Source organism: Sceloporus occidentalis, unplaced genomic scaffold, assembly GCF_023333645.1.
Source record: "Sceloporus occidentalis isolate IW3139 unplaced genomic scaffold, rSceOcc1.0.p SCAF_8, whole genome shotgun sequence".
Taxonomy (NCBI): domain Eukaryota; kingdom Metazoa; phylum Chordata; class Lepidosauria; order Squamata; family Phrynosomatidae; genus Sceloporus; species Sceloporus occidentalis.
This window is the reverse complement of record NW_028316988.1, coordinates 47975572-48001516: the sequence shown is the minus strand read 5'-3', so window position 1 is coordinate 48001516 and position 25945 is coordinate 47975572. Positions and strand designations below refer to the sequence as shown.

The 25945-nt window shown below is 41.8% G+C and overlaps 1 protein-coding gene across 6 annotated transcripts; it reads right to left on the bottom strand.

The window, feature by feature from the left end:
* Positions 1 to 346: 346 nt before the first annotated feature.
* On the bottom strand, positions 347 to 25456 carry LOC149308849 (SLAIN motif-containing protein-like). Of its 6 annotated transcripts, XM_089536565.1 has the most exons (10): positions 25126 to 25447; positions 18066 to 18167; positions 16255 to 16984; positions 13865 to 13998; positions 10129 to 10278; positions 6134 to 6274; positions 3901 to 4215; positions 3663 to 3797; positions 2454 to 2772; positions 347 to 1458 (listed from the first exon to the last, which is right to left on the bottom strand). In XM_089536565.1, exons 3-10 carry the CDS (start codon positions 16962 to 16964, stop codon positions 1401 to 1403), a joined length of 1962 nt encoding a protein of 653 aa, XP_089392691.1. In that variant the 5' UTR covers positions 16965 to 16984; positions 18066 to 18167; positions 25126 to 25447; the 3' UTR covers positions 347 to 1400. The 6 variants fall into 6 exon arrangements, with proteins under 6 accessions (XP_089392691.1, XP_089392689.1, XP_089392690.1 ...); XM_089536563.1 differs by lacking the exon at positions 18066 to 18167 and having other exon boundaries at positions 25358 to 25456; XM_089536564.1 differs by lacking the exon at positions 18066 to 18167.
* Between the last annotated feature and the right edge of the window lie 489 nt (positions 25457 to 25945).

Below are 25945 nucleotides of genomic sequence, written 5' to 3'. Positions count from 1 at the left end.
ACTGTCATTAACATTCCTTGATCAAAGTGGAAATTCTTACGCCAACAGTCAGCAAGGACATTTAAATGTCACATTGCACTGACAGTATCTGAGTCAAGTAACTAATTATGGGCAGGGCTTAATTTAGTTCAGTATATTCTTTCATTACAGCATTGACACTGCTACATTCTCTATTGAAACTGAACTGTGTTTGCTAATGTTGCTTTATTGTTTGAAAAGTATATGCATACCCCTGCCCACCCTCTTCCTAAAATAGTTTCCATCAGCGTATACTTAAGTATGGCTTTTGCTTTACTTCCATCTTCCCATAGAAATGAACTCTACCTCAATATAAGAGGAAAACTAGTGCAGGGGAAAATCATTTCTTCTTTAATCACACAGCTCCACCATATATGCAGACCCTTGTGGCAAAAAAGCATCAGGAAATAATTTTTCTATTGAAGACAATGTATTATTAGCCCCTTCAAATTTATTAACTACAATATCAAGTCACATTGGTTAACAAGAAGTAGGGCTGGCAAGGCCAGTTCGTATTCCAAGGTATGACTATGCTCTTGCATTTAGCAAGCTCCAGCAGCAGCAGATTTAATTTAAAAATGAGGTTCCTTCATTGAAAGAGGACATTAGAAAAGACTGGTACAAAAGCCAAAACCAGGATTTTAGCATCTACCATCAAGTGGAGAAGTTTAGGAAGAGAAAAATTAATTGTTATGTACAATTCCAGAAGTGATATCACAACCCATACCAAAAATGTCTCCATCCCCGCCCCCAAAACCAAAGCAAATGGGTACAATGTGACTTCACTGCAGCTCTACATACCAGAGTCTTAGAGAAGTTGGTGATGCTGCTTATAAGCTTAAGATATTCTGTAACAGGTGACAAATTTCAAGTGTACTAATAGTTATAAATCATTTTCTTTTTACGGTTAAAAAAAACTATACACCTTTTCAGAACAAATAAAAATCCTCTGAGTATCCTAGAAAAGCTAGGTGTTCCAGGTGACATTGGAACGAGTCATTTTTAATTGTTTGCTTCTCCAAACTCTTTTGAAAACAAAACAGTCAATGACCCGATTTTTCAGCACCGCAGGAACTCTCTCCCATGCCTTTCCCCCTTTCTTGTGAGCATCATATATTTAGGTGTGGACATTAGGCAGACAGTGACCTGTATAGCAAGTATAAAAGATGTCACCCGGGCTCATGGCAAGAGCAGCAGGAACAAAAGTCCATCAAGATAAGCAACAGCAAGAGATGGTCCCAGTTCAGAAAAGGATTGTCCTTGGCCGGATGTGGTGGTGATACAGGAGTGGAGTTTTTAAAATCTCCAGCCCAGCCAGCTGGGCTCTTTTCCAACTATCAACCTACCAACAGTTTGCTGTTTAGCAGCGTCTTCCGGCTGGCTCAGTAACACCCATCTTTCCAAGAGTCATCAACAGAAACAACACTTGCCTTTGGAAATCTGTTGGAAAACAAACGGAATACTTTAGACAAACATATTTAACGGAATAAAATCCAAACTATATTATCAGAGAACATGTAATATCCATTGCTAGACTGCATCAGGAAATTGAATATTTTGCCATATTAAATGAACTACCAAGTCTATGTAAAACATTCTGAGAGCCACTTCGTAATTTACTTTTTACCAAGGTATAAGAAAATAAATATTGGTAACACCTGTATTTTACTGCATGTCTATATATTCAGAAGCTATAACTGTCAAAAGTTTCTCAGGACATGGATATACAGCCAACATACATAAGTACGTTTCCATACAAGTATATACGCTTTTCCTCTACACCCACAAGATACACATAACAGGTATGAAGCAATACTCTGGACTAACTGAAAATGTAATTGGACAGTAGCCTCATGAGGTTGTTTTCAAATATGTGATTTGCAGTGCCCCATATCAAAGTGGAATAGTGATTCAACCTGAAATTATATCAAGAAGAAAACTCAGTGGCCTGCATCCTTAGACCTACATATGTCTTGGGTTGTTGCAGTGCTTAGTATTCTCCTGCTATTTAGTTCAACCTAACCCACCAGACCTCAATGTTCTGCTGCAATAGCCCCCCTGAATATCCTTTCCATGGCTGGTATAGAATTCAGGTGACCAAAGATGTGTCTGGGATGCAGACCATGATATTCATTGAGACCCAAGCTGATATTAACAGAAGATAACCCTCTGTATGGGGTGGACATGGGAGACAGAGGCTTGCTTTTTCTATCTGACTGATGCTCAGAACTTCTTGCAAATTAGGGCCAAATACATTATGTTTTTCCTGATAGTAAGATCTAGATTTGGAGCTCTTTATGTTGCAAGGGTAAAGAAAAGTGTAGAGCTCTGGCTTGAATGATATCATCATGCTGGAAGCCAGGACTGCCATTGCAGCCAAATACTGCTCAATTCTTAGTCTTTTTGCTAATCACAGGCATGCTTTTAGCTCTTACCTCTTGGCTGGCTGGGTCAACTTGCTCTTCAGAGAAGATGGTCCCCCAATTGATATTCTACCTTTAGGCAGGGAATGTTTTGCTCCTCCCGCCATACTATTGTTTCTGGCCATGGAACTACCACTTGTAGAACTTGGATTAAGTGTAGAAGAGGGTAATTTTCGGACTCTCCCAGCAGGACTGGCATACCCAGGTGCTCTAACTGGCTGCCGTGGTGTTAGGAGAGAGTTGGCACAAGAAGCTGCTTTCATTGGTTGTCTTACTGTTAAGTGGGACTGCCCAGTACTGGAGGAAAAGCGGAGCTTACTTGGGGCCAAACCTTTAAGTGGAACAACAGAGAAGAAACAGTGAATCAGTAAGATTGTACATATAAAATATATATGCCTGCTTTTCTGACCAAATGAACAGGAACATACAAAATCACAAGTAAAATATTAATACATTACAATACAGTACAGGAAGCCCCTGCCTTTTTGATGCCCCATTATTTGGTGACTTGCTCTTTCGACATTTGCTAATTAAGGAGAAGTTCCATTAACCCAACAAGGGGTCCACTCATTCATCAGTTCTTCTTACCTATGAAGGCTTGCTTGGGACTGTCGGGGATGCTTTGTGATTTCCTACATGGCAGGGGGTTGGACTGGATGGCCCTTGCGGTCTCTTCCACCTCTCTGATTCTATGAAAGTGCTTGTAAAGCAAGCTTAGAAGGGGAAAAAGGCTCCAAGCCAAATGAGAGACCTTGCAAGCAGCATAGACAATCCCAAGCAAGACACCATAATTTTCTCATGCCCATCACATCGGTTCTGCTTTTCTACCTAATCCTATTTCTGGCAGTGCTGTAGTCCCTAACTCATCGGATAAGCAGGAACAAATGAAGGGCCATAGGAAATGCAGCCATTCATTTCTAGAACAACAACAGCTCAAAATGCAGCATTGAAAGTTGAAGCATGAAGGAGCTAAGTCTACTTCTGGGAAGGAACACTAAGGCCTAGGCACTGGCTATTGCTGCTACCTCCTTATCTAGAAGCACGAATGGATAGCGGAGCAACTGTCAACCAGCCATTTCAGTGGACATGCACTTGCTTGAAAAACAAGTCATAGTATACCTCTTGGAAGATCACCCAAACTTTCAACCACTGGTATCTCTATCACTTGATTTGTTGAGAAGGGGGCACTAATTGAAATATTTTTAGTTTTATGGAACTTACTGGCAGATGGCTGCTGCATTCTAGAGAGTCTACTGGGAACCTGCAGATCTGACTCCAAGCTGCGACTATTCCTTACTGATTCCAAAGAGCGCAGACCTGTTCTAGCCAAATTAGGCATGCTGTGCCGCAACTCCTCTGTGAAGAAAATGCAAGGTCAGTGAAGAATCCAACTGCTTCACTTAATTGCTGAAGTGAGACATTCTAAAAATTGGTAGAGTTCAGCAATAGTATCAAATACCTTCATTCCCAGAATATTTCAGCCTATCTTGCATAGGACTCTGTAATGTTCTCCGAGGAGGACGGATTTGGGAGCCCGTTGCTCTGCCATAGTCTGTGTTTGTGGATGGGGACTGGCACCGTGGTGAGCTGAGTGGGGATGGTGAGTATCTGTGATTGCTGTGATAGGAAAAGGAGCAGTCGTCATCCTCATCTTCCAAACTGTATGTGTCAAAATCCTGGTCACTGTAAGTGCCTCTGCGCAAGGAATGCAAAGAGGCACTGGAACTGCGGCGGGAAACGGAGGCTGAGCTGGAGGCACAATCCTGACGAAGACCTAAAATATTACCAACCACAAAGCACATGTGAATCAAGTTCCTACCCAAAAAATCTTAAGTGACATTTTCCTGTGACATGATGACCCATCATTGGTTACACCAGATAGAAAAACAACCACATATTGCTGCTATGACAACATGGGAGCAACAGCACAGTTATTGTTGTATACTTTAAATGTTATAATATTAATATACTATCTATATTATGAGGTTACAGGGCTGAATAAAACCAATTTGAAACAAATATAATAGCAAGCATTCAGTATTGCTGTTACAGAGGCATGACAGCTCTGTAGTCAGTAAGATTATGTAGTGTTACTGTAAAACCACATAAATGCCATCCCAGCCTACCTTAAGAGCTAACAGCCAGATTGGGCAAAGGAGACCTGTTCAGCTTACAACTGGGGCATGAGGAGGATTGCATTACCACCCCTCTCTTCTACCAACAAGCAAAGCTGCAACAATCAGAAGCAGCACTTCTATTGTAAGTCATTCTCACTGCCTTCCTCACTGGCAGGAGATAGGTAGAAACATCCTCCTCCTTTTCCCTGATAGGAAGCTAAATAGACTTTTTTTGCCTGATCTAGCTGCTGGCTCTAAAACTAGCCTGGGCAAGTCAGACCAGATGTTACTCCCAGCACTCCTCCTTGTTGGTTATACAGGCTACTGGGACCTGCAGCCTTAAGATATCTGGAGGGAGACATGAGTCCCACTGCTCTAAGGGATTTGGGGTGACAATTCCACCACATTTAAGACTCCTGGTGCTATTTTAGGCCCAGGACCCTTTATTTAATCCTGAAGTAAATCAGAAGGCAACGTCCCTTTTGCTTCCTGGTTAAAGAAAGGTCTCCTTTGGACCTGAAAATAAGTCCTGGGAGGTGTCATTTTTAGCATAGCCTTCCCCCTCAACTTTGAGGAAGCCTAGGTGACATCAAATGGCCTTGGGGCCCACAGGCTACCCTTTCCCCACTCCTGCCACACACCAGGAGGCTTTAAGCTGAACTGATAATGTCTATTCTTGTTTCAGAATCAGCTTAGTGAAGTTCAAGTGCAAGCTTTCCAAGTGTGAGATAATAAGTGGAACAGTAATAAACAAGTTTACTGAATAGCCTGCGGGCCGTTTCAAAATACTCAAAACATAGTAATACAACAATGCCACACACACACATATATAAAATGTTATTATAATGCATTAAGTGCAATAAACCACAATACAATATAGATACATATGAATAGCCTAAACATGCACAGCTTATATACAGACTATACAAATCTAAAAATATACAGTATGTACTAAAAGATATACAAATAAACAGGTAAGAATAAAGTGTTTACACAATCGAACAGTAATGTGTAAGATAGTTACCATGGGAAGTAAAACAGAATTAAAATGGGAGGTAGAAATAACATTAAACATCCGACATCATATGTCACATCTCTTCATCACTCTTGCAATTATGGAACAGTAATACTTTATATCCTTTTTATGTCACTAGATGAGACTGATGTACAGTAGAGTCTCGATTATCCGACATAAACTGGCGGTCTCATAGGTCGCATAGCCGAAAATGTTGGATAATCCGGAGGGTCATAGGAAAAGCCTTCCAATCACCATGAAAAGCCTTCCAATCATTATAAAAATACAAATTGCAAATTTTTTTTGCTTGGAGCCCTTTCTGGCTGGGGGCGTGGCAAGGGCTCCAAGCTACGCCCGCTGACCTATCCAACGTCGGATAATCCGGAATGTTGGATTACCGAGAGTCGGATAATCGAGACTCTACTGTAATTTATTCACCAGAGACATCTATCTGCAATCTCACAAGTTGGCAATACATACTACTGTGCTATTTAGAGTGGGAGAAGGCTTATTTGATAGTTTGAAAAATGCAGAAGAGAAAGTAAACTTATACTACATACTTTCTTCCTGTAAGCGGGCCATAACCTGCACATCGGTCAAGTCTTGTAGTTTGTAGCCCATTGAGATGGAGTCATCTGAGGTGCTGAGTTCACTGTCAACGGAAGACTGAGAGCTCAGTGCTGAATGCATGCCCAAGTAACCTGTAGGAAAATAGCAGGAGAGGGGAAAACCAAGCCATGAAGTCCGCCTGATCTTTTCAAATTCAGACATAGCAGGGATTTAGACTACAACTCAACTTCCTCCAAGAAATTTTCTGAGTGCCAATTTTGGCCATATTTCATAGTGAACAAGTGGTTATATATTAAATTAATTGGAACAAACTGGACAAAAGAACAGGTTTTCCCTCACCCCACCAAGGGCTCACTAACAATGAGTTATTAACCTTTAGTGAGGTACTTTATCCTACCTGATCTTCTCCAACACATTTTGTGGGGCATATGGGCCTAAAATATAACCTACTGTGTGTCCAGTGCCTCACCTGATTATCCATTAGAAGTAATGATTTCCATTAGGTAACCAGTTGAGTTGCTATTTACCATGTCCTGGAACATTTTCAAGGAAGTAGCTTACTTAACGATCAGGAACCAAAGCTAATTATATGGCAGGATTCAAGTGGCAGGATGTGCATTCAGATCCTAACTGATCCTAACTCTTAATTCCTACAGACTAAACACAGAGAGTAGTTATCATGCTTATTTCACAGAAAGTAATTAAAATTACTAAGGCAACACAGAGACTAACTAGACAAGATGCCATTCCTGTAATGAACAATTATGCCATCATATGGTTTGGGAAGCTTTAACCCTTTCCTCATTCCACTTTGAACCAGAAGTCCAATCCTTATTATTTGCAAATGCAGATCCAGACTTTCAATGCAGATCTGGAATGCAGCGAGGAAGCAAGAAGTTATGGCCATAATATCCCATTATACCAGGCTTCAGTCATTAACCCACTACAATTTGCTTTAAAACCATTCATGCAATTGAGTATAAAACAGAGACCACCTTACTTTATGCTGTAGAGGTCTGCAACCTTCAAAGGATTCAGGTAAAGTCAAAATGTCCAAAAGTAAGTAAATAACAAAACTATGAACCACAGGTATAGCAAGCAAGGTAAGATACTGTTAAAAACTGCAGAAGAGTATGGGCCCGAACAGACAGACCAAAATAAAGCTGCTTTGGGTCACTTTGGAGGTATGCTGTTTAAATGCTGCATGCATCCTAAGAGGCCAGAAGCTGCGCCAAAACCACACTCCAGTTCTAAAGACTAGAGCGCAGCTTTGGCACAGCTTCTGGCCTCTTAAAATCCATGTGTCACTTAAACAGCATACCTCCAAAGTGACCTGAAGCAGCTTTATTTTGGCCTGTCTGTTCGGATCCTGTATCAGGAATCCTTAACTCACATCTTGCATACACACATACCTTCATAGCCTGCTCACCAAATGGAACTTGAGTGGTTTCAATAATATTAGAAAATCAGGGACTTGCCTTGAGAATATATCTCCAGCTTGTTCACTACCCTGGAAGACTCTTTTTAACAATTTCCCCACACAACCAGTATGAAGTTATGACAGTCCATATGTATACCCAAAACATAATTTTTTAAAAAAAAAAAAACACGAGGACAGATCTTCTGCTATTTTTTCTGCATTTCAGCGGAAAGAGAAAAGTCACTAGCTCCCAATCCCAAAATTCAATGCGAAGTTCCCCTAAAAAAAAATTTCAGTGTTACAACTTCCACCCATCCATTCCTTCCATATGTATGTGTGTGTGTGTGTGTGTGTGTGTGTGTGTGTGTATTCCAATGGTTGTCTCAAGAGGTGAAGTCCACTAGCATCAACAGGACTATAGACACGTCTCAATTTTATCATTGTTGTAGACTTTGACTCATGGTGACCCTGTGGATGTTCCTGTCCTTGTCTGCTCTACTCAGGTCCTGTAGGCTCAGGCCCATGATCTTCCTGATTGAGTCTAACCATCTGGCATGTGGTCTTCCTCTCTTTCTACTGCCCTCTAGCTTCACCAGGATCATTGTTTCTTCTAATGATTCATTCCTTCTCAATTTGGTCATCCCGGCTTCCAGGGAGAATTCTGGCTTAATCTGTTCAAGGACCCATTTGTTTGTCTTCGTGGCCATCCACAATATCTTCAGCACTCTTCTCCAGCACATCTCAAATGAGTGATTTTCCTTTTATCAGCCCTTTTCACTTTCCAACTCTCACATCTGTACATAGTGATGGGGAATACAATGGCTTAGACTATTCTCAATTTAGTGTTCAGAGTTATATCTATGCATTTTATGATCTTGTCTAGTTCTTTCATAGCTGCCCTTCTCATTTCTAGTCTCCTTCTGATTTCTTGACTGCAGTCTGTTCTGATCTATATTTAATCCAAAGTATGGGAACTCTTTAACTATTTCAGTTTTCTCGTTATCTAGGATAAATTCTCGTAGCTCTTCCCTGGTCATTATTTTTGCTTTCTTAACATTTAGCATTAAGAATATCTTGGCACTTTCCTCCTTGACCTACTTCAGTAATTGTTCCAGGTCTTTGTTGGTTTCTGCTCGTAGTATTGTGTCATCTGAGTATCCTACATTCCTTCCTCTGATCTTTACTCCACATGCCTCTGACTCTAAGTCTGTTGTGCAAACAGTATTTTCTGCATACAGGTTGAATAAAAGGGGTGATAGTATGCAACCTTGCCTTACCCCTTTGCTGAGTGGAAACAATTCTGTTTCTATGTATTCTGTTCCAACAGCAGCCTCATTTGTCTTGTGCCAATTTACAGCATTTGAAATTTACTGCACACTGTTTCTCCGGGAATACAGAAATAAATGAAAGTCTCATCCTCAGTGCATAGGAGAAAGCAAGTGCAGTCTTGGTGCTTCTGGAAGGAAAGGATTTACTTTGCCTTCTTAGAAGGAATCTTTGGGGGGGGGGGGGAAGGGTGTTGGAATCTTGCCTTGGAGGATGAGGGGCATGAAAAAACTGGAACCTTAGGGCTTTTAGTACAGCTGGAAGGGCCTTCCTCTGCTTGCTTAGGTAGGATGTGATCAACTGGTGTCTTATTGACTGGAAGGGTTTCTCTAGACTGGAAAGGGTAAGCTCTAATGTTTCATATGATTTAGACTTCTTTCAAATTGATGACAGATTGAATACCCAGGTCCACTGGAACACTTACTGGCCTTATGGAATTGGCTCCCCCATTAATATCAGTATCAATTTAAATCACAAGTCCAGGAACACAATCCTAATGTAAATCAAGACTTATGTGTACTTGTTTATCTGGTGGATAAATGCCCCAGATACCTGTCTCCTTTCCACCCCAAATATCACAGAAATATACTGACAGTCTCTTATTTTGGATCTGATTTGGACCATCAAGCACAGAGTAATTCATTAGCTTTTAAATACTGAAACTGAACACAAGTTCTGAACTTGAAAAACCAATAGCGCAGCAACATCAAATGAGGGATTATTCCAAGCATGTGTTAAGAGGATTTATCTCAAGGACAAGGATGAAGAAAGTGGTCTGGTTGTAGTCTTGCCTCCAATGCGTACTATTCGCCACTCTAGAGAAACCATGATTGTTAATGTGTTTTCAGAGTCTATGTGGGCCAAACTGTCACATGTTTATCATCCCATGCCTGCACATGCCAATCGAATCCTCGTGAAACACAGAAGAGCTTTCACACATGCAAGTTAGAGTAGCAAGTCTTTACATAAACACAAAGCATGGGGGCAAATTATCAGAGGAAAGCCTTATTTAAACAAGAGGCTCCAGCCGGATACTGTCCTAGTCAAATGCCCTTGGAATGAAACCTCTGTAGAAATAATTAGGAGCTTTTAGAATTAGCACAAACAGGCAACCAGAACTAAACAAGACACTTTCCAGAAACACTAGGCAAAGGGAAAGAAAACATACACAGCTGAAGATGCCAAATCAGCCCCCAACCCCTCATGCATTCTTTGAAAGTCCCCACTGCCATGCCATACCTGTGCTGCCACAAGTTAGTAGCGATTTGTTAGTTGATTTGTAGTGCCCAGGAGAGTTTAGTGCACTGCTACAGGACCCTGTGTCTGTATTCAAGTTATGCACACTTGGAGAGGCCAACGGACTGCAATACAGGGATTTCCACCTACTGGCTAGAGGGAAATACAAGAAAGCCATGAAACATTACTTCTTTAAACACTGATAGTGAGGGGAGGAGACAGAAAAGGTCAAACTGTATTTGCATGTGTAACATATCAGACATACTCACCCCCGAGTTTTGATACGAAACAATTAGGGGTTAGAACAAAGAAAGACAATTATCAGTTACTTAATTAAAGTTCTCTCCCTCAGTTAATACTGCAAGCTTGAGATTGTTAACAAGGTGACTGCTGCTGTCTGATTTTGCAATACTCATCTTTTACAATGCTGGTACACTCAGGACAATTTAAAAGGTTATACCAAAACACTGAATCCCAGGCAGATGAGAAGAAAAGCCATCCAGGCAGAAGAACGGTCACTCTCCCCATAGAAGGGATCCAAGATGTCCCATCTCGCACACCTAGAATTCTGGAACTGTAAACTCACACATGACTCATAAATTTTCCTCTTGAGCAGTTCTGAGAAAGAACTGTCAATCTCCATTCAGTGCAGCTACTGTACCATTTACATTTACACTAGTAAAGCAGCCAGCCTATCCTAGCCAGCAAGAAGAGCTTTGGTCCCCACTACTATGTCACAGCATTTATGGCCATGCTATAAAATACAAAAGGGCATTCCATATGAGAGAGCAGAAAGTGGGGCCAGATACAGGTATAGTGGTCTCTTGGGAGTGATTTTCCATGCAGAATGGGTAAAGGCCAAAAGATATAGTCCTCCTCACAATGTTCCATTTAGATACTGTCATAATGCAGTTTTGGAGGCCATGCAACAAATGGCAGAAACCAGAAAGAATATTCTCAAGGTGCTTGGCACAAAGACATTAATATCAAAGAAAAGATTTATATCATTAGCCATACCTGAGATCAAAGAGAAGTTCATACAGAGAGTTTAAAGAAGAGTGGTGTTAATACACAGAACAATCAAGCTCTAGTTTGAATCATCTTGTCCTTAAAATCCCTCAATTCAGAACTGTCCCTCATACATAATGGTCACTTAGATTCTTTGAAAGCTAAGTAAATGTCTTCTACAGAGACCAACTCAACCATAAAATGGAAAACAGTAGCATAAACAGTATAAAAATATTTCAGCTCCTTTGTTTCCCCCGTTCTCCTCCTAATAACTCAAGACTAAGCTATTGGAAGATTAAGTTATTCTTTTTTACCCAGTATATATTTAAAGCCATTTTGAAAACAATGAGATTAACATTTGGCCACAAGCAGCAGGGAATTATACCGCATGCATGCCTCTCTGAACAGTTTGATATGATGCCAAGTGACAAAACTAGGCTTTGGAAAGATGTGTCTTTCTCTCCACTCTCTAACCACAAGAGCCTACCCTGTATTCTACAGCTGGCTTTATTTAGGCTAACCACAGTGCTGTGCCATGATGGGAGGAAAGGGCTGTGGAAAAAGTTGGGGGGCAGGGGAAACATTTCCAAGTTTTATTATGAACAAACAGGAAACCAAAGGGATTGAGGGTGGGTGAGAGCATGTAAAAATATCTAATGAAGTATGCTTAAATAAATATTGTTAACACAGCCAACACACAATGATGTAAGTCACCATTGTGGAATATACAATTTGTTTTTGTCTTATTACACGATCTAAGAGCAGGAGTCTGCCAAGCATACTGCCCCTGTGGCATGACACCAACTTCGAAATGCATTTTTACTCTTCGTGCCTCCTTCAATTTCTTTGATTTTCTGCATCATATGAAAGCTACTGATGAATGCCTGAACACACTCTCATACACAAATTAAGGAATTAACATATGAAAACAGCTAAAATGTTTGTTTCAATACATACAAAACTTTGCTTTTCTGAATTCCATCAAGTTCAGAACCAACTATAGATCTTTCAAATGCCAATTCTAGATTAGCTCCAGATTTACAGTTGTACAAATGGTAGAATTCAAAGATATAGCTGTGTTATTCTGTAGAATCAGTATGTAGAGAGATCTTGTAGCACCTTTGAGACTAACTGAAAGATGTTGGCAGCATGACCTTTCGTAGACTTAAGTCTACTTCCTTAGATGAATTTAGACTAAATGCATCTGAGGAAGTAGACTGAAGCCTACGAAAGCTCATGCTGCCAACTTCTTTCTTTCAATGAGTCCCATAGGTCCTACAAGATGTACAAATGGTCTAGCAGTAAACCTCTCTGCCCTTCTCCCCACTGTCTGCATGAAAATATTAAGAGAGCTGGAGACCCTGGGTGGATCTCCAGAAATCTGACAGAAGCACCTTCTCTCAGCATCGATAAAAGACAAGTCCTGGATCTAATAATGTGTAGAGAAATACATTGAGTTATTAATTTAAAGGAATTTTATTTACTGGGATGGAACAGAATATAAATTAGAGCTTCAGCACCTTTAACTTTCTTGCATTTTAAATATTTGATGTTATTTGATGACACTCTTAAGAGTTTTTTCAACTGAAGGATGGCATAACAATTATAATAAAGGCTAACTTATGCATCTGCAGTTATTACGAATGATGGGGAAAACAATAAAAGGATCTCTTGCTTTCTCTCTGTATAAGAACACTGATGCTTCATATTGTATAAGTCTGACCTTCCTTTTATTTACTATTCTTATTTTTCCAATGATAAACTATTTCTATGTGTTAACAGGCTGTTGCTCTATCTGTAACAGTGGATTTATTTGCAATAATTATAAAATGTCATCTAAATTATGAAATGCCATTTAACATGTGGCTTTTTTTTAGAAGAACTGTCTGGTGAAACTGCAATATCAAAAAAGAAAAAGATTCTCTTGTGATTTCAGGACAGCGTTTTAAAAGCATTCACATGTTGTGTGAGATTACTAAAGTTGTTTCCCTAGTATCATTGTGAAAACAGCCATCTTCAGCCCAAGGATCAAGTAAACCATCTTGTCTTAAGCAAACTTAGGAAGATTATCGCTATGGCTTCCTCTCCAGCCATTAGTACTAATGCAATCTGCTTTAAATTCCAGCAAGAAAATGCTAAAGAGCAAAGCAAAAGATCAGGATATCATGACTGACTTAAACACATTCTGTTGCAGGTTTTTAGTACAGTATTAATTTACATTCATTTAGTTCCAAGAATTCAGTATTCAGCTAAACACAGCTAATCCGAGATTTCAGTATTTAGACTGGGAAAGGCTAAACTGTTCAACTCAAATTTAAAATAAGATGAGTCTCCCTTATCTGGAAAATGTAAAATCCAAAATCATCTGCATGAATGGCTGAAATAGTGACATCTTTGCTTTATGATGGTTCAATGTACACAAACTTTGTTTCATGCATAAGATTATCAAAAATATTGTATATAACAATATGTATAAGTATAGATGAATGTCGTGTTTAGACTTCAATCCTATTTACAAGCTACCGCATTGCGTATATGCAAATATTCTAACACCCAAAACACTTCTGTTCCTAAGTACTGTATTTTGGCTAAGCCAACCTGTAAAGTGTGTTTATTAAGTTAAAAGATGTTAAGCTAAATGATGGGATTCTGTTCTTCTTTCTCAGTGGCGACACAAGGCCACTTGTAGACATATTATATTCTAATACGTTTCCATATACAGCTCACCTACCTTGGTCAAGTCTGCCGATCAGGGTACGGCAAGCTGCCTCTGTCTCTGGACTGGGATTGTCCAACACCTGCCTACACCATTTCAGGGGCGATTCCTTTTCGCTGGTTGATGGCTTTCTTGGAGAGACATACAGCCTTAAGCAGAATGATGGGAGGTTTAAGATGTCAGATCAGCAAATAAAACACATTTCAGCCTGCACACTTTGTAAGCTGATTAATAATTCAGCAATAACTAAATGTGCTACATTCATTGCACTATATATGAAACAAGTAGGCCCACCAAGCCATTTCTTATCCACAGTACTATATGAACTTGGGGAGGTCTGTTAAGACCCAGTAAATGATGGTGCTACAACGAAGAATGATATAACTGTAACTTTCGTCACGTCAAGCAGCTTATGGTTAGAACAGATAAGAGATGTGGAAAATGTGTTTCAGTAAAATAACAAACGGTTCATTTTAAGAAGTGCTTAAAGCTTGCTTCAGATTATGAAGACTGTAAATTCTTCAGACGGACTGCACATGCAAGAGAGAAAATGCATCTATAGATAAGAAGGGGAGGAAAAAGTTATGGGAATTTCTAAATTTCAATGTTCAGTCCTCTACTATTGGCACTTTAGAGAAAGAAAGAAAAAAGTACTTCATGATTTAGCTGAAGGGAAACTTTAAAAAAAACTCTTTAAATTCATCCATCTGCTTCTGAATGGGAAAACATGTATATTATTCATTTAAGGCTTACAGAGTTTTGCTAATCTGTTGCTAAACAATAAACACATTTCTATTGTTTTTACTCCAATCAAGCAGTACTCAAAACATTCTCTTATGAAATATTTGACACAAGGGTGAGGCAGACAGCTGGAAAGGAGCAGAGGCCCCTCTGGCCGCGATGGGGCTGAGACAGCAGTGACCGCAGCCTGCTCTCAAAGTGGGCCACCACCGCAGGTCCTAACCCATGCTGCACAGGAGCCGGATTAAAATGGACCCTTTCTGATCCAGTGCAAAGGACCAGCCCAATCGTGGCTGAAGCGGCTTCTTGTCACTCCTTTCTGGCCATCTGCCTCACCCCTAAAGTGTCTTTTGAACCACAGTATAATGAAGTGGTTTTACCACAATGATTTAAGTACCTCATTTTTATGAAGTTACCTTTCAACCTTGAATTCTCATTAGTTTCTCTCTCTCTCTCACGCACACACATACACATAGAAACAAAATCCTTGATAGTGAGGAACAATGAGCTATGGCAATAGAATATCCTAGCACCTACATTTAACCAGGCATTTTACTGGTAAGCAGTGGGTGATATGACATTGCTTCAATAGAGAATAAGGAAGTCTCATAACTCCCTGAAGGATAAAATACCACCTTTCAGTATTAGGTAACTGCAATATTAATATGCAATCAACAACCGCCTCAATGTCATTAACCACTTCTGCATTGCTAATAGACATGGATAGTTCTAAGTAATTTCTTAATTATTTCAATGGCACAATAATTTTTTTAACATACATCAGTTCTCAAAATAATTATTTCACAAGAGATTACAAATATACATCTTTTCCCAGCAATTATATTCCATACAAAAAACAAAAGAGGTTTACAAAATTACCTCTCTCTTGCCCTCAGATACTTCAATTCATTTTTAAAATTATATGTTACCAGGAGTAGTAGCTTAAGATCAAGTCACACAAATTGACCAAAATCAAAATGTTAGTTCCAACTATTAACTATTAAATCAGCTGAATTTACCTAAGTGTTGATTTAACAAGTTCCCATTGACTCAGTGAGTCAACTCATTCTAACTGGGATTTAGGCCTTTGTTTTATTATCTGTACATTTAAAATATTTAAGTGCCACGTAATCATGTAGTAACAGGACTATACATTAAAGAAACAGCCATCAATACCTGCATCAAGTCTGTCACTCATGTGTAAAGCACTCCTGGCTCCCCAAACAGAATGTCCTGCCAACACTTCTCTGAAAGGTTTCCAGGCTCAGCTTGTGTCTTTTTTAATCATTCGCAGCAGAGCCTGGTGTAGTCTCTTCCTCCTTCACAATAAAATACAACGTACTATACCTATGTATATCCTCACTATACAACTGTTCTCTGATGGCCAGTGGGACTCAATTTTTGTTTATGTCTTTATGAATGTTTCCCTCTTGCCCAATTTGATCTGTCTGCTTTCAGAGCAATTTTGAATGACAGTCAAAGTGTCTGCCTTTTGCTCTGATTTTACACTTGCGAAAAGTTGCTAACTGTGACAAACTTTGGCTTACTCTGTTTGGACAAGGATTAAGATCTTGATTTTTAACCTAACAAAAATTAATGCTATAATCTGTTGCCCTCTTAGTAAGAATCTTTTTGAATTACCCAGAATTTAACCAAGTACATACCAGCTATCATCTTCAACACTGCCACTCTCAAGTTCTAATACTTCCACTTCATCCAGAGTTGTCTTCTTCAAGAGGTTGTCTACATTTGCACTCCCTTCACTCATTCTCAAAACTGGCTCAACACCTTCGGTGGCGAAGCCCTCTACCAGCACTGTGCTGTCACAATCCCAATTGGAAAAGTCATTTGTGTCAGCATCACTAAACTGCATTTCCACATTGCTTGCAAAGTCAGTCTTGGAAGGTTCTCTCTCAGAACCACTGGCACAGCTATGCTGCACCACTGCATCTACGTCATTTTTCAAGAACTCACCACACACTTCTGCTTCTGACCTCATTTTACTTAGTGCCGAATGCAGGTCTGCCACTATCTGTAGTTCCTGCTTATCCATCAGTGTGTTGATACCATTATTAATTTCCATCCCATTGAGCCTGGAATTGCAATTATCCACTCCAGCGCCAGCTTGGCTCAACACATTCGCCTCCGGCACACTTCGGAGACTTCTAGTTCTCAACTGCTGATTCTGGAGCTCAAGCCTCCTTACAAGTTCTTGCAGTTTTCGGACCTCTTCCAGCTCAGGGCCCACCCGGTCAGCCACTGGTTCTACATCTGGACCCATCACAGAGTTCTCAGTCGAAACTCGGCCCAGTTCATTTCCAAGACTGTGATCTGGCTGGATTATAGGGGCACTCCCAGGAACAACCATCTTCATGGAACCCCTGAAGAGTCTTGCTAAAGAAAGGTATGAAAATATGTTTTTTAACAACAACACCAAAAGTAGCGTACACATCTAAACTTAATATACCTGTTCTCCTCAAAACTTAAGGGAAACAAGAAGCATAAAGTCAGGGAATCTGAAAGCAGTTCATCTGCAAGGATAGTATCTGAACTGTTTACATAGACATAAACTACATGTTCCCAGTACAAACAGCGGACATGATCAGTGCTACAAAAAAGGCAACTAATCTGCATCCAGCATGTAAGCACATACTAATAATTTGTATATACCAGATGCTCTGTAATCCTGCTGCCTTCACGTGGAAATAACTGCAGGAAGACAGCTTTAGTTTAGTTCCATGAAGCCAATTTGCAAATGATAAGACCAATGCTCATTTGTCAAATATTTCTGGTCTAACTGGCAATAGCTGCAGGCAAAATCTGCCTAGTTAAAGATTCCAAGATAACTGAAGTTGAATTGATCTTTCAAATAAAACTTTGAAGAATTTCTAAATAACCAGCAGCTCAATTTCTGGTGTGCAAGAATTTTGCAGCAAACTCCAGACCTGGGAGAGGCGGGAAAATATAATAATAATAATAATAATAATAATAATAATAATAATAATAATAGAAAAATGATGTATCTCTGTCTCCACTACAAAAAGTCAGTACAGGATCTGTCTTTGCCAATAGATCCTGTACTAGAGCAGCCAACATACTAGAGCAGCTGCAATATGATTTTAAGGAGGTAATTTCCTTGTATTGAGACTGTTAGTCTCTCTGCATACAGATCTCTCTGCATACTGACTCTATAGACTAATGCAGCTACATCTTTGAATTCCTTGTACTGAATTGACAGTTTGGTTCTATGTGCTCAACTTGAAGAAAGGAACACCGAGCATATGAAAAAATATGGAAAATGATGTTGCTACCTCCCCAGATATTCACATTATATACATGGAAGCTTGTAACAAAAACATTGCGACTCTCTTCCCCTGCAGCCGCTGGAAAACATTTAGAATGTTCCTTGTCATAAACCACTGAACAAAATCTCTTATACAATACATTGTATTTTTGGAAAACTAGTTATACGTACACAAAATCTTTTTGACTGGTCTGAAGTTAAGTTCTCATCTACAAACAGAATGGTTATGTTGACACAAAGAAGGGTGTGTATGGAACCACCTCTGTCAATAAACTTTAAACAGAGAGCATAAGTATACAGGCACGCATAAGAATGATGCCATGCAGCACACACTCATACTCATTACCATCATTCCTAATTACACATGCTGTGATACAAAGAGGAATGCATGAGGAAATGCAGAACAACAAAGTCACTCTTTGCCATTATTACTATATTAAATGGCCTTTCAACTAGTAAGGCTGTTATTAACTTAAGATAAACATATTTTCCATGCTGTGCTGCTCAAGTTTACAAGTCTTGAGAAATCAAAGAGCTAAGCTCCTAAAGGTTCTGTTTTAAAACTATCAGTATAATCTCAATTTATGTATGTCATCTGGAGTGGGGAAGCTCATGCTTACTTTAAATAAAAACCACTACTCCAGAACTGAATTCACTCTAATGTAAGGAGCACTGAACATGATGTTAAATATAACTTTCATTAGAAAGAAGAAGAGAAGAAAACAGCCACTTATGACTGAAAACACATACTTAAGAAAATCAGTGTTTAGAACAGGCCTTCAAATACAAATGCCCAGTCACTGACTGCCATCACAAGAGGTTTAGCCTACCATCTGATGACTACTGTATAAGGCAGCATCTATCATCAAACCATGAAATATTAAACCATTCACATCAAATGCCAGGTATCAGAAGCTCTACAAAATATAGCAAGTTCATTTTCTTCCATCTCTGCCATCTGAAACACAACCTGTTCTCTTCTCTTGAAAGAAAGATCCAAAACACTCAAAATGCATCAGGGAACTTTCCAAAGAGCAACACTATGCCAAGCTTTTCCCAGTGCATTTAAATCTCTTCCTATGATTTCTGTCTCAGCAAAAAAAGCAAAAGTGGGTTCTGTCATACATTAAAAACAAAACAGGACAATCCTAATAGGGTCTCCGTTTCTACCAACTGTATATCAGTCCTGAAGAGGAAAAAAAAAGAGAGAGATCACTTGAAGTAGATTTACTTCTCTTCAGTTTTAAGCCTTTAGTTCTGCTTTAAGCAGGAAGCAGCAATCAAGCAGAAACTGGTATTCATTTCTGCCCCATCAATTTCTGCCCCTTAAGATCTACTTAAACCCTGCTTGCACCTTTCTCCATTCTTCTGAACAGACAAGCCCTTACCAGCCCATCTGTCAAGAGAGAACCAGTCACAACAGCAGCCGCCTGGTCTGAATGGATGTCCTCATGGACCAACAAAGCAGCTTGAAGAAACCCAGAGGAGGAGAACCATCACCCATGCAACCCCACCCCCCCCAAAATGCAAATAAGGGGTTACACTAGAAGCAAGAGATGGAGCAGACACCCGAATAGTCACCATCCAAAGGAGGCCCCCTTCATTGGGAGAGAGGCAAGTGCTTTGCCCAACGCCCTCAAAAAAATGAGGGATTTTCTAACCACTGAAAAGACCAATGGATGGGTCCTAGAATAGATCTGAACTCTCCCTGAAAGCAAAGATGACTAAATTGTTGTATTTTGGCCAGACAGTGGAAGAAAGGACTCACTAGAAAAGACTACAACGCTTGGTGAAGTGGAGAGTGATAGGAAAAGAGGGAGACCATACTCCAGATGGATGTTGTTGTTTGTTCATTGCCTTCAAGTCAACCTCAAGTCATGGCAACTCCATGGATGAGACATCTCCAAGATCCATTGCTCTGCTCAGGTCCTGCAAATTCATTCCTTGATCAAGTCTATCCATCTAGCTTGTGGTCTTCCTCTCTTTCTGCTTCTCTCCATCTCTATTAGCATTGCAGTGGTCCCTCCACCTTCACTGGGGTTAATAAGGGTGAAAATGTGGAAAAACCGCAAATGAAAAACCACTATTCTTTGTAACTGAGAGAACACCCCTCTAGGAATCTGCAGGTCCTCCAGTGCAACTCTATGGTCAACATCTGCCAGAAGTTGAGCATAGAATCATGCTACAAATGCCTAAAGTAGTGTTTTCTCTAGGAACTTCTAGGTTCTCCAGCACAACTCTATGGTCAACTTCCAGCAGAGTTGCGCTGGAGGACCTAGAGATTCCCAGGCAGAACATATTAACCAAAACTGGAAATAATCAAAGCCGCAAAAGTCAAAGCTGCAAATGTGGAGGCCAACCATATTGTCTTTTCCAATGAGTCATGCGTCTCATGATGTGGACAAAGTACGACAGCTTTCGACTCATGGATACCCTGTGAATGAGAGACCTCCAAGCCCCCCTTGGTCCTCAGCAGTCTTTTTGAGGGAGGGCCACCAGCAAGATGTATGGCGGCACTCCCTGAATGGGACGCACTAAAACAAAGGACAGTACTTGCCCATAGGGAAACTGTATTTGTCCATAGGGAATCACTGGAGAATACTGGCCCATTGAGAATAACGGGGGAGTACTTGCCTATAGAGAATCGTTGGGAACTACTTATCCAATGATTCCCCAATGTATACTCCAATGATTTTCTATGAGGAAGTATGGTCTCTCTATGGTCAAGTATTTCCCAATAATTCCATATGGGACAGTAATCCCCAATGATACCATATGGGCAAATATTTGTCTATTATTCTGTATGGGCAACAATTCCCCAATGCTTCCCTATGGGTAAATATTCCCAATGCTTCTCTATGGGCCAATATTCCCAATGCTTCTCTATGGGCCAATATTCCCAATGCTTCCCTATGGGCCAATATTCCCAATGTTTCCCTATGGGCAAATATTCCCAATGTTTCCCTATGGGAAAATATTCCCAATGCTTCCCTATGGGAAAATATTCCCAATGCTTCCCTATGGGCCAATATTCCCAATGCTTCCCTATGGGCCAATATTCCCAATGCTTCCCTATGGGCCAATATTCCCAATGCTTCCCTATGGGCCAATATTCCCAATGCTTCCCTATGGGCAAATATTCCCAATGCTTCCCTATGGGCAAATATTCCCAATGCTTCCCTATGGGAAAATATTCCCAATGCTTCCCTATGGGCAAATATTCCCAATGCTTCCCTATGGGCCAATATTCCCAATGCTTCCCTATGGGAAAATATTCCCAATGTTTCCCTATGGGAAAATATTCCCAATGCTTCCCTATGGGAAAATATTCCCAATGCTTCCCTATGGGCCAATATTCCCAATGTTTCCCTATGGGAAAATATTCCCAATGCTTCCCTATGGGCAAATATTCCCAATGCTTCCCTATGGGCAAATATTCCCAATGTTTCCCTATGGGCAAATATTCCCAATGCTTCCCTATGGGCAAATATTCCCAATGTTTCCCTATGGGCAAATATTCCCAATGCTTCCCTATGGGCCAATATTCCCAATGCTTCCCTATGGGCCAATATTCCCAATGTTTCCCTATGGGAAAATATTCCCAATGCTTCCCTATGGGCAAATATTCCCAATGCTTCCCTATGGGCAAATATTCTCAATGCTTCCCTATGGGCCAATATTCCCAATGCTTCTCTATGGGCAAATATTCTCAGTGCTTCCCTATGGGCCAATATTCCCAATGATTCCCTATGGGCCAATATTCCCAATGCTTCCCTATGGGCCAATATTCCCAATGCTTCCTTATGGGCAAATATTCCCAATGCTTCTCTATGGGCCAATATTCCCAATGCTTCCCTATGGGCCAGTATTCCCAATGCTTCCCTATAGGCAAATATTCCCAATGCTTCCCTATGGGCCAATATTCCCAATGCTTCCCTAAGGGCCAGTATTCCCAATGCGTCCCTATGGGCCATTATTCCCCAATGCTTCTCAATGGGCCAATATTCCCAATGCTTCCCTATAGGCCAATATTCCCAATGCTTCCCTAAGGGCCAATATTCCCAATGCTTCCCTATGGGCCATTATTCCCCAATGCTTCTCAATGGGCCAATATTCCCAATGCTTCCCTATGGGCCAATATTCCCAATGCTTCCCTATGGGCCAATATTCCCAATGCTTCCCTATGGGCCAATATTCCCAATGCTTCCCTATGGGACAATATTCCCAATGCTTCCCTATGGGCCAATATTCCCAATTCTTCCTTATGGGCCAATATTCCCAATTCTTCCCTATGGGCCAATATTCCCAATGCTTCCCTATGGGCCAATATTCCCAATGCTTCCTTATGGGCAAATATTCCCAATGCTTCTCTATGGGCCAATATTCCCAATGCTTCCCTATGGGCCAATATTCCCAATGCTTCCCTATGGGCCAATATTCCCAATGCTTCCCTATGGGCCAATATTCCCAATGCTTCCTTATGGGCAAATATTCCCAATGCTTCCCTATAGGCAAATATTCCCAATGCTTCCCTATGGGCCAATATTCCCAATGCTTCCCTAAGGGCCAATATTCCCAATGCTTCCCTAAGGGCCAGTATTCCCAATGCGTCCCTATGGGCCATTATTCCCCAATGCTTCTCAATGGGCCAATATTCCCAATGCTTCCCTAAGGGCCAATATTCCCAATGCTTCCCTATGGGCCATTATTCCCCAATGCTTCTCAATGGGCCAATATTCCCAATGCTTCCCTATGGGCCAATATTCCCAATGCTTCCCTATGGGCCAATATTCCCAATGCTTCCCTATGGGCCAATATTCCCAATGCTTCCCTATGGGCCAATATTCCCAATGCTTCCCTATGGGCCAATATTCCCAATGCTTCCCTATGGGCCAATATTCCCAATGCTTCCCTATGGGCCAATATTCCCAATGCTTCCCTATGGGCCAATATTCCCAATGCTTCCCTATGGGCCAATATTCCCAATGCTTCCCTATGGGCCAATATTCCCAATGCTTCCCTATGGGCCAATATTCCCAATGCTTCCCTATGGGCCAATATTCCCAATGCTTCCCTATGGGCCAATATTCCCAATGCTTCCCTATGGGCCAATATTCCCAATGCTTCCCTATGGGCCAATATTCCCAATGCTTCCCTATAGGCAAATATTCCCAATGCTTCCCTATGGGCCAATATTCCCAATGCTTCCCTATAGGCCAATATTCCCAATGCTTCCCTAAGGGCCAGTATTCCCAATGCGTCCCTATGGGCCATTATTCCCCAATGCTTCTCAATGGGCCAATATTCCCAATGCTTCCCTATGGGCCAATATTCCCAATGCTTCCCTATGGGCCAATATTCCCAATGCTTCCCTATGGGCCAATATTCCCAATGCTTCCCTATGGGCCAATATTCCCAATGCTTCCCTATGGGCCAATATTCCCAATGCTTCCCTATGGGCCAATATTCCCAATGCTTCCCTATGGGCCAATATTCCCAATGCTTCCCTATGGGCCAATATTCCCAATGCTTCCCTATGGGCCAATATTCCCAATGCTTCCCTATGGGCCAATATTCCCAATGCTTCCCTATGGGCCAATATTCCCAATGCTTCCCTATGGGCCAATATTCCCAATGCTTCCCTATAGGCAAATATTCCCAATGCTTCCCTATGGGCAAATATTCCCAATGCTTCCCTATGGGCCAATATTCCCAATGCTTCCCTATGGGCCAATATTCCCAATGCTTCCCTATGGGCCAATATTCCCAATGCTTCCCTATGGGCCAATATTCCCAATGCTTCCCTATGGGCCAATATTCCCAATGCTTCCCTATGGGCCAATATTCCCAATGCTTCCCTATGGGCCAATATTCCCAATGCTTCCCTATGGGCCAATATTCCCAATGCTTCCCTATGGGCCAATATTCCCAATGCTTCCCTATAGGCAAATATTCCCAATGCTTCCCTATGGGCCAATATTCCCAATGCTTCCCTATGGGCCAATATTCCCAATGCTTCCCTATGGGCCAATATTCCCAATGCTTCCCTATGGGCCAATATTCCCAATGCTTCCCTATGGGCCAATATTCCCAATGCTTCCCTATAGGCAAATATTCCCAATGCTTCCCTATGGGCCAATATTCCCAATGCTTCCCTATGGGCCAATATTCCCAATGCTTCCCTATGGGCCAATATTCCCAATGCTTCCCTATGGGCCAATATTCCCAATGCTTCCCTATGGGCCAATATTCCCAATGCTTCCCTATAGGCCAATATTCCCAATGCTTCCCTATGGGCCAATATTCCCAATGCTTCCCTATGGGCCAATATTCCCAATCCTTCCCTATGGGCCAATATTCCCAATGCTTCCCTATGGGCCAATATTCCCAATGCTTCCCTATAGGCAAATATTCCCAATGCTTCCCTATGGGCCAATATTCCCAATGCTTCCCTATGGGCCAATATTCCCAATGCTTCCCTATGGGCCAATATTCCCAATCCTTCCCTATGGGCCAATATTCCCAATGCTTCCCTATGGGCCAATATTCCCAATGCTTCCCTATGGGCCAATATTCCCAATGCTTCCCTATGGGCCAATATTCCCAATGCTTCCCTATGGGCCAATATTCCCAATGCTTCCCTATGGGCCAATATTCCCAATGCTTCCCTATGGGCCAATATTCCCAATGCTTCCCTATAGGCAAATATTCCCAATGCTTCCCTATGGGCCAATATTCCCAATGCTTCCCTATGGGCCAATATTCCCAATGCTTCCCTATGGGCCAATATTCCCAATGCTTCCCTATGGGCCAATATTCCCAATGCTTCCCTATGGGCCAATATTCCCAATGCTTCCCTATGGGCCAATATTCCCAATCCTTCCCTATGGGCCAATATTCCCAATGCTTTTCTATGGGCCAGTATGGTTTCCTTATGGGCCAGCAGTGCCATTGGTTTTATTGTATCCTTCCCTGAGTGCCTCCTCTTAATGCCCCATTTCCCCCAAAAAGGGGGCAGGCCCCAGGAACCCCCCCCCTCCGTCTTTCTGCAAAGAGAGAGGAATAAAGGCAGAAAGGACAGCAAATTGGGGGGAGGTCTCTCCCCACACAGACAACACAACACAACACACACAGCCCATGCAAAAGGGTCGAAAGGTGAAGCATTGAGGGAGGGGAAGGAAGGAAGGAAGGAAGAGTGTGAGGGGGAGGGGAGGGGGTCTTCCATCCTCACCTGCTCCATTTTGGATAAAAGACCCCAATGGCCGAGGAAGGAGGAGCAGAGCCGGGCTTTCTGTGGCTGAGGGCGGCGAAGGGATGGTGGGGAGCGCTTGGAGGAGACAAGAGGCGCCTCAGGACCGTTGGCCGCCCTTATTCTCTCCTCCACAGACCCCGCGCGCGCTCCCGCTTCCCCGCCTCTTTCCTGAAGCGCGCGCACGTTTCGGGCCCCCCATTTTTCTCCATACCTGCCTCGTCCCCGCGCATGCGCTCTCTCTATCTCGCTTCTGTGAGTGTGTGTCTCTCTGTCTCTCAGTCGTTTTGTTCGGCTGCCGCTGTTTTGTGTCCGCGCGGCGGCGGCGGCGGCGGCGGCGGCGCGCGAGCCAACTCCGCCGTCTCATTGGCTGCCGCTACTGTTATATTTGCATAAAGGGGAGGGGGGATTGGGAAGGGATTGGCGAATCAGAAAGAGGGAGGGGAAAGCAAAGCAAACAAACCACGCCCCTGCCTGACTGCCGAAGAGCGCGCTTGTCCTCTCGCTCGCTCCCTCTCCTGTACGCATGCGCAGTAGATGCCCAAGCGGACTAGGTGAGCAGCAGGGAAGAGAAGGGCGTGGCCTGCGGGCGTGGCCTGGAGGAGAGGGGGCGTGGCCAAAGTCTTAGGGAGGAAGGTCTGGAAACGAATTGCTGCAAGTATCAAAGTCCTCCTTTTCCAGGACGCCGTCCTACATTTTAGCCTTTTCTTCAGGAGGGGTCCCAAAAATGCCTTCCCTTTTGAAGAGGACGAAGAAGGATGGATTTATATTCCTGGGGTTTATAGCTTCTCCTTTTTTGGGG

Excerpts from the sequence above, each read along its gene's own strand:
- LOC149308849 (XM_089536563.1), bottom strand. Across the intron at positions 13,999-16,254 it reads AGTGTTGAAGATGATAGCTG|GCTGTATGTCTCTCCAAGAA; the intron begins GTATGTACTTGG and ends ATTCTGCTTAAG. Across the intron at positions 1,459-2,453 it reads TTGACCCAGCCAGCCAAGAG|ATTTCCAAAGGCAAGTGTTG; the intron begins GTAAGAGCTAAA and ends GTTTTCCAACAG.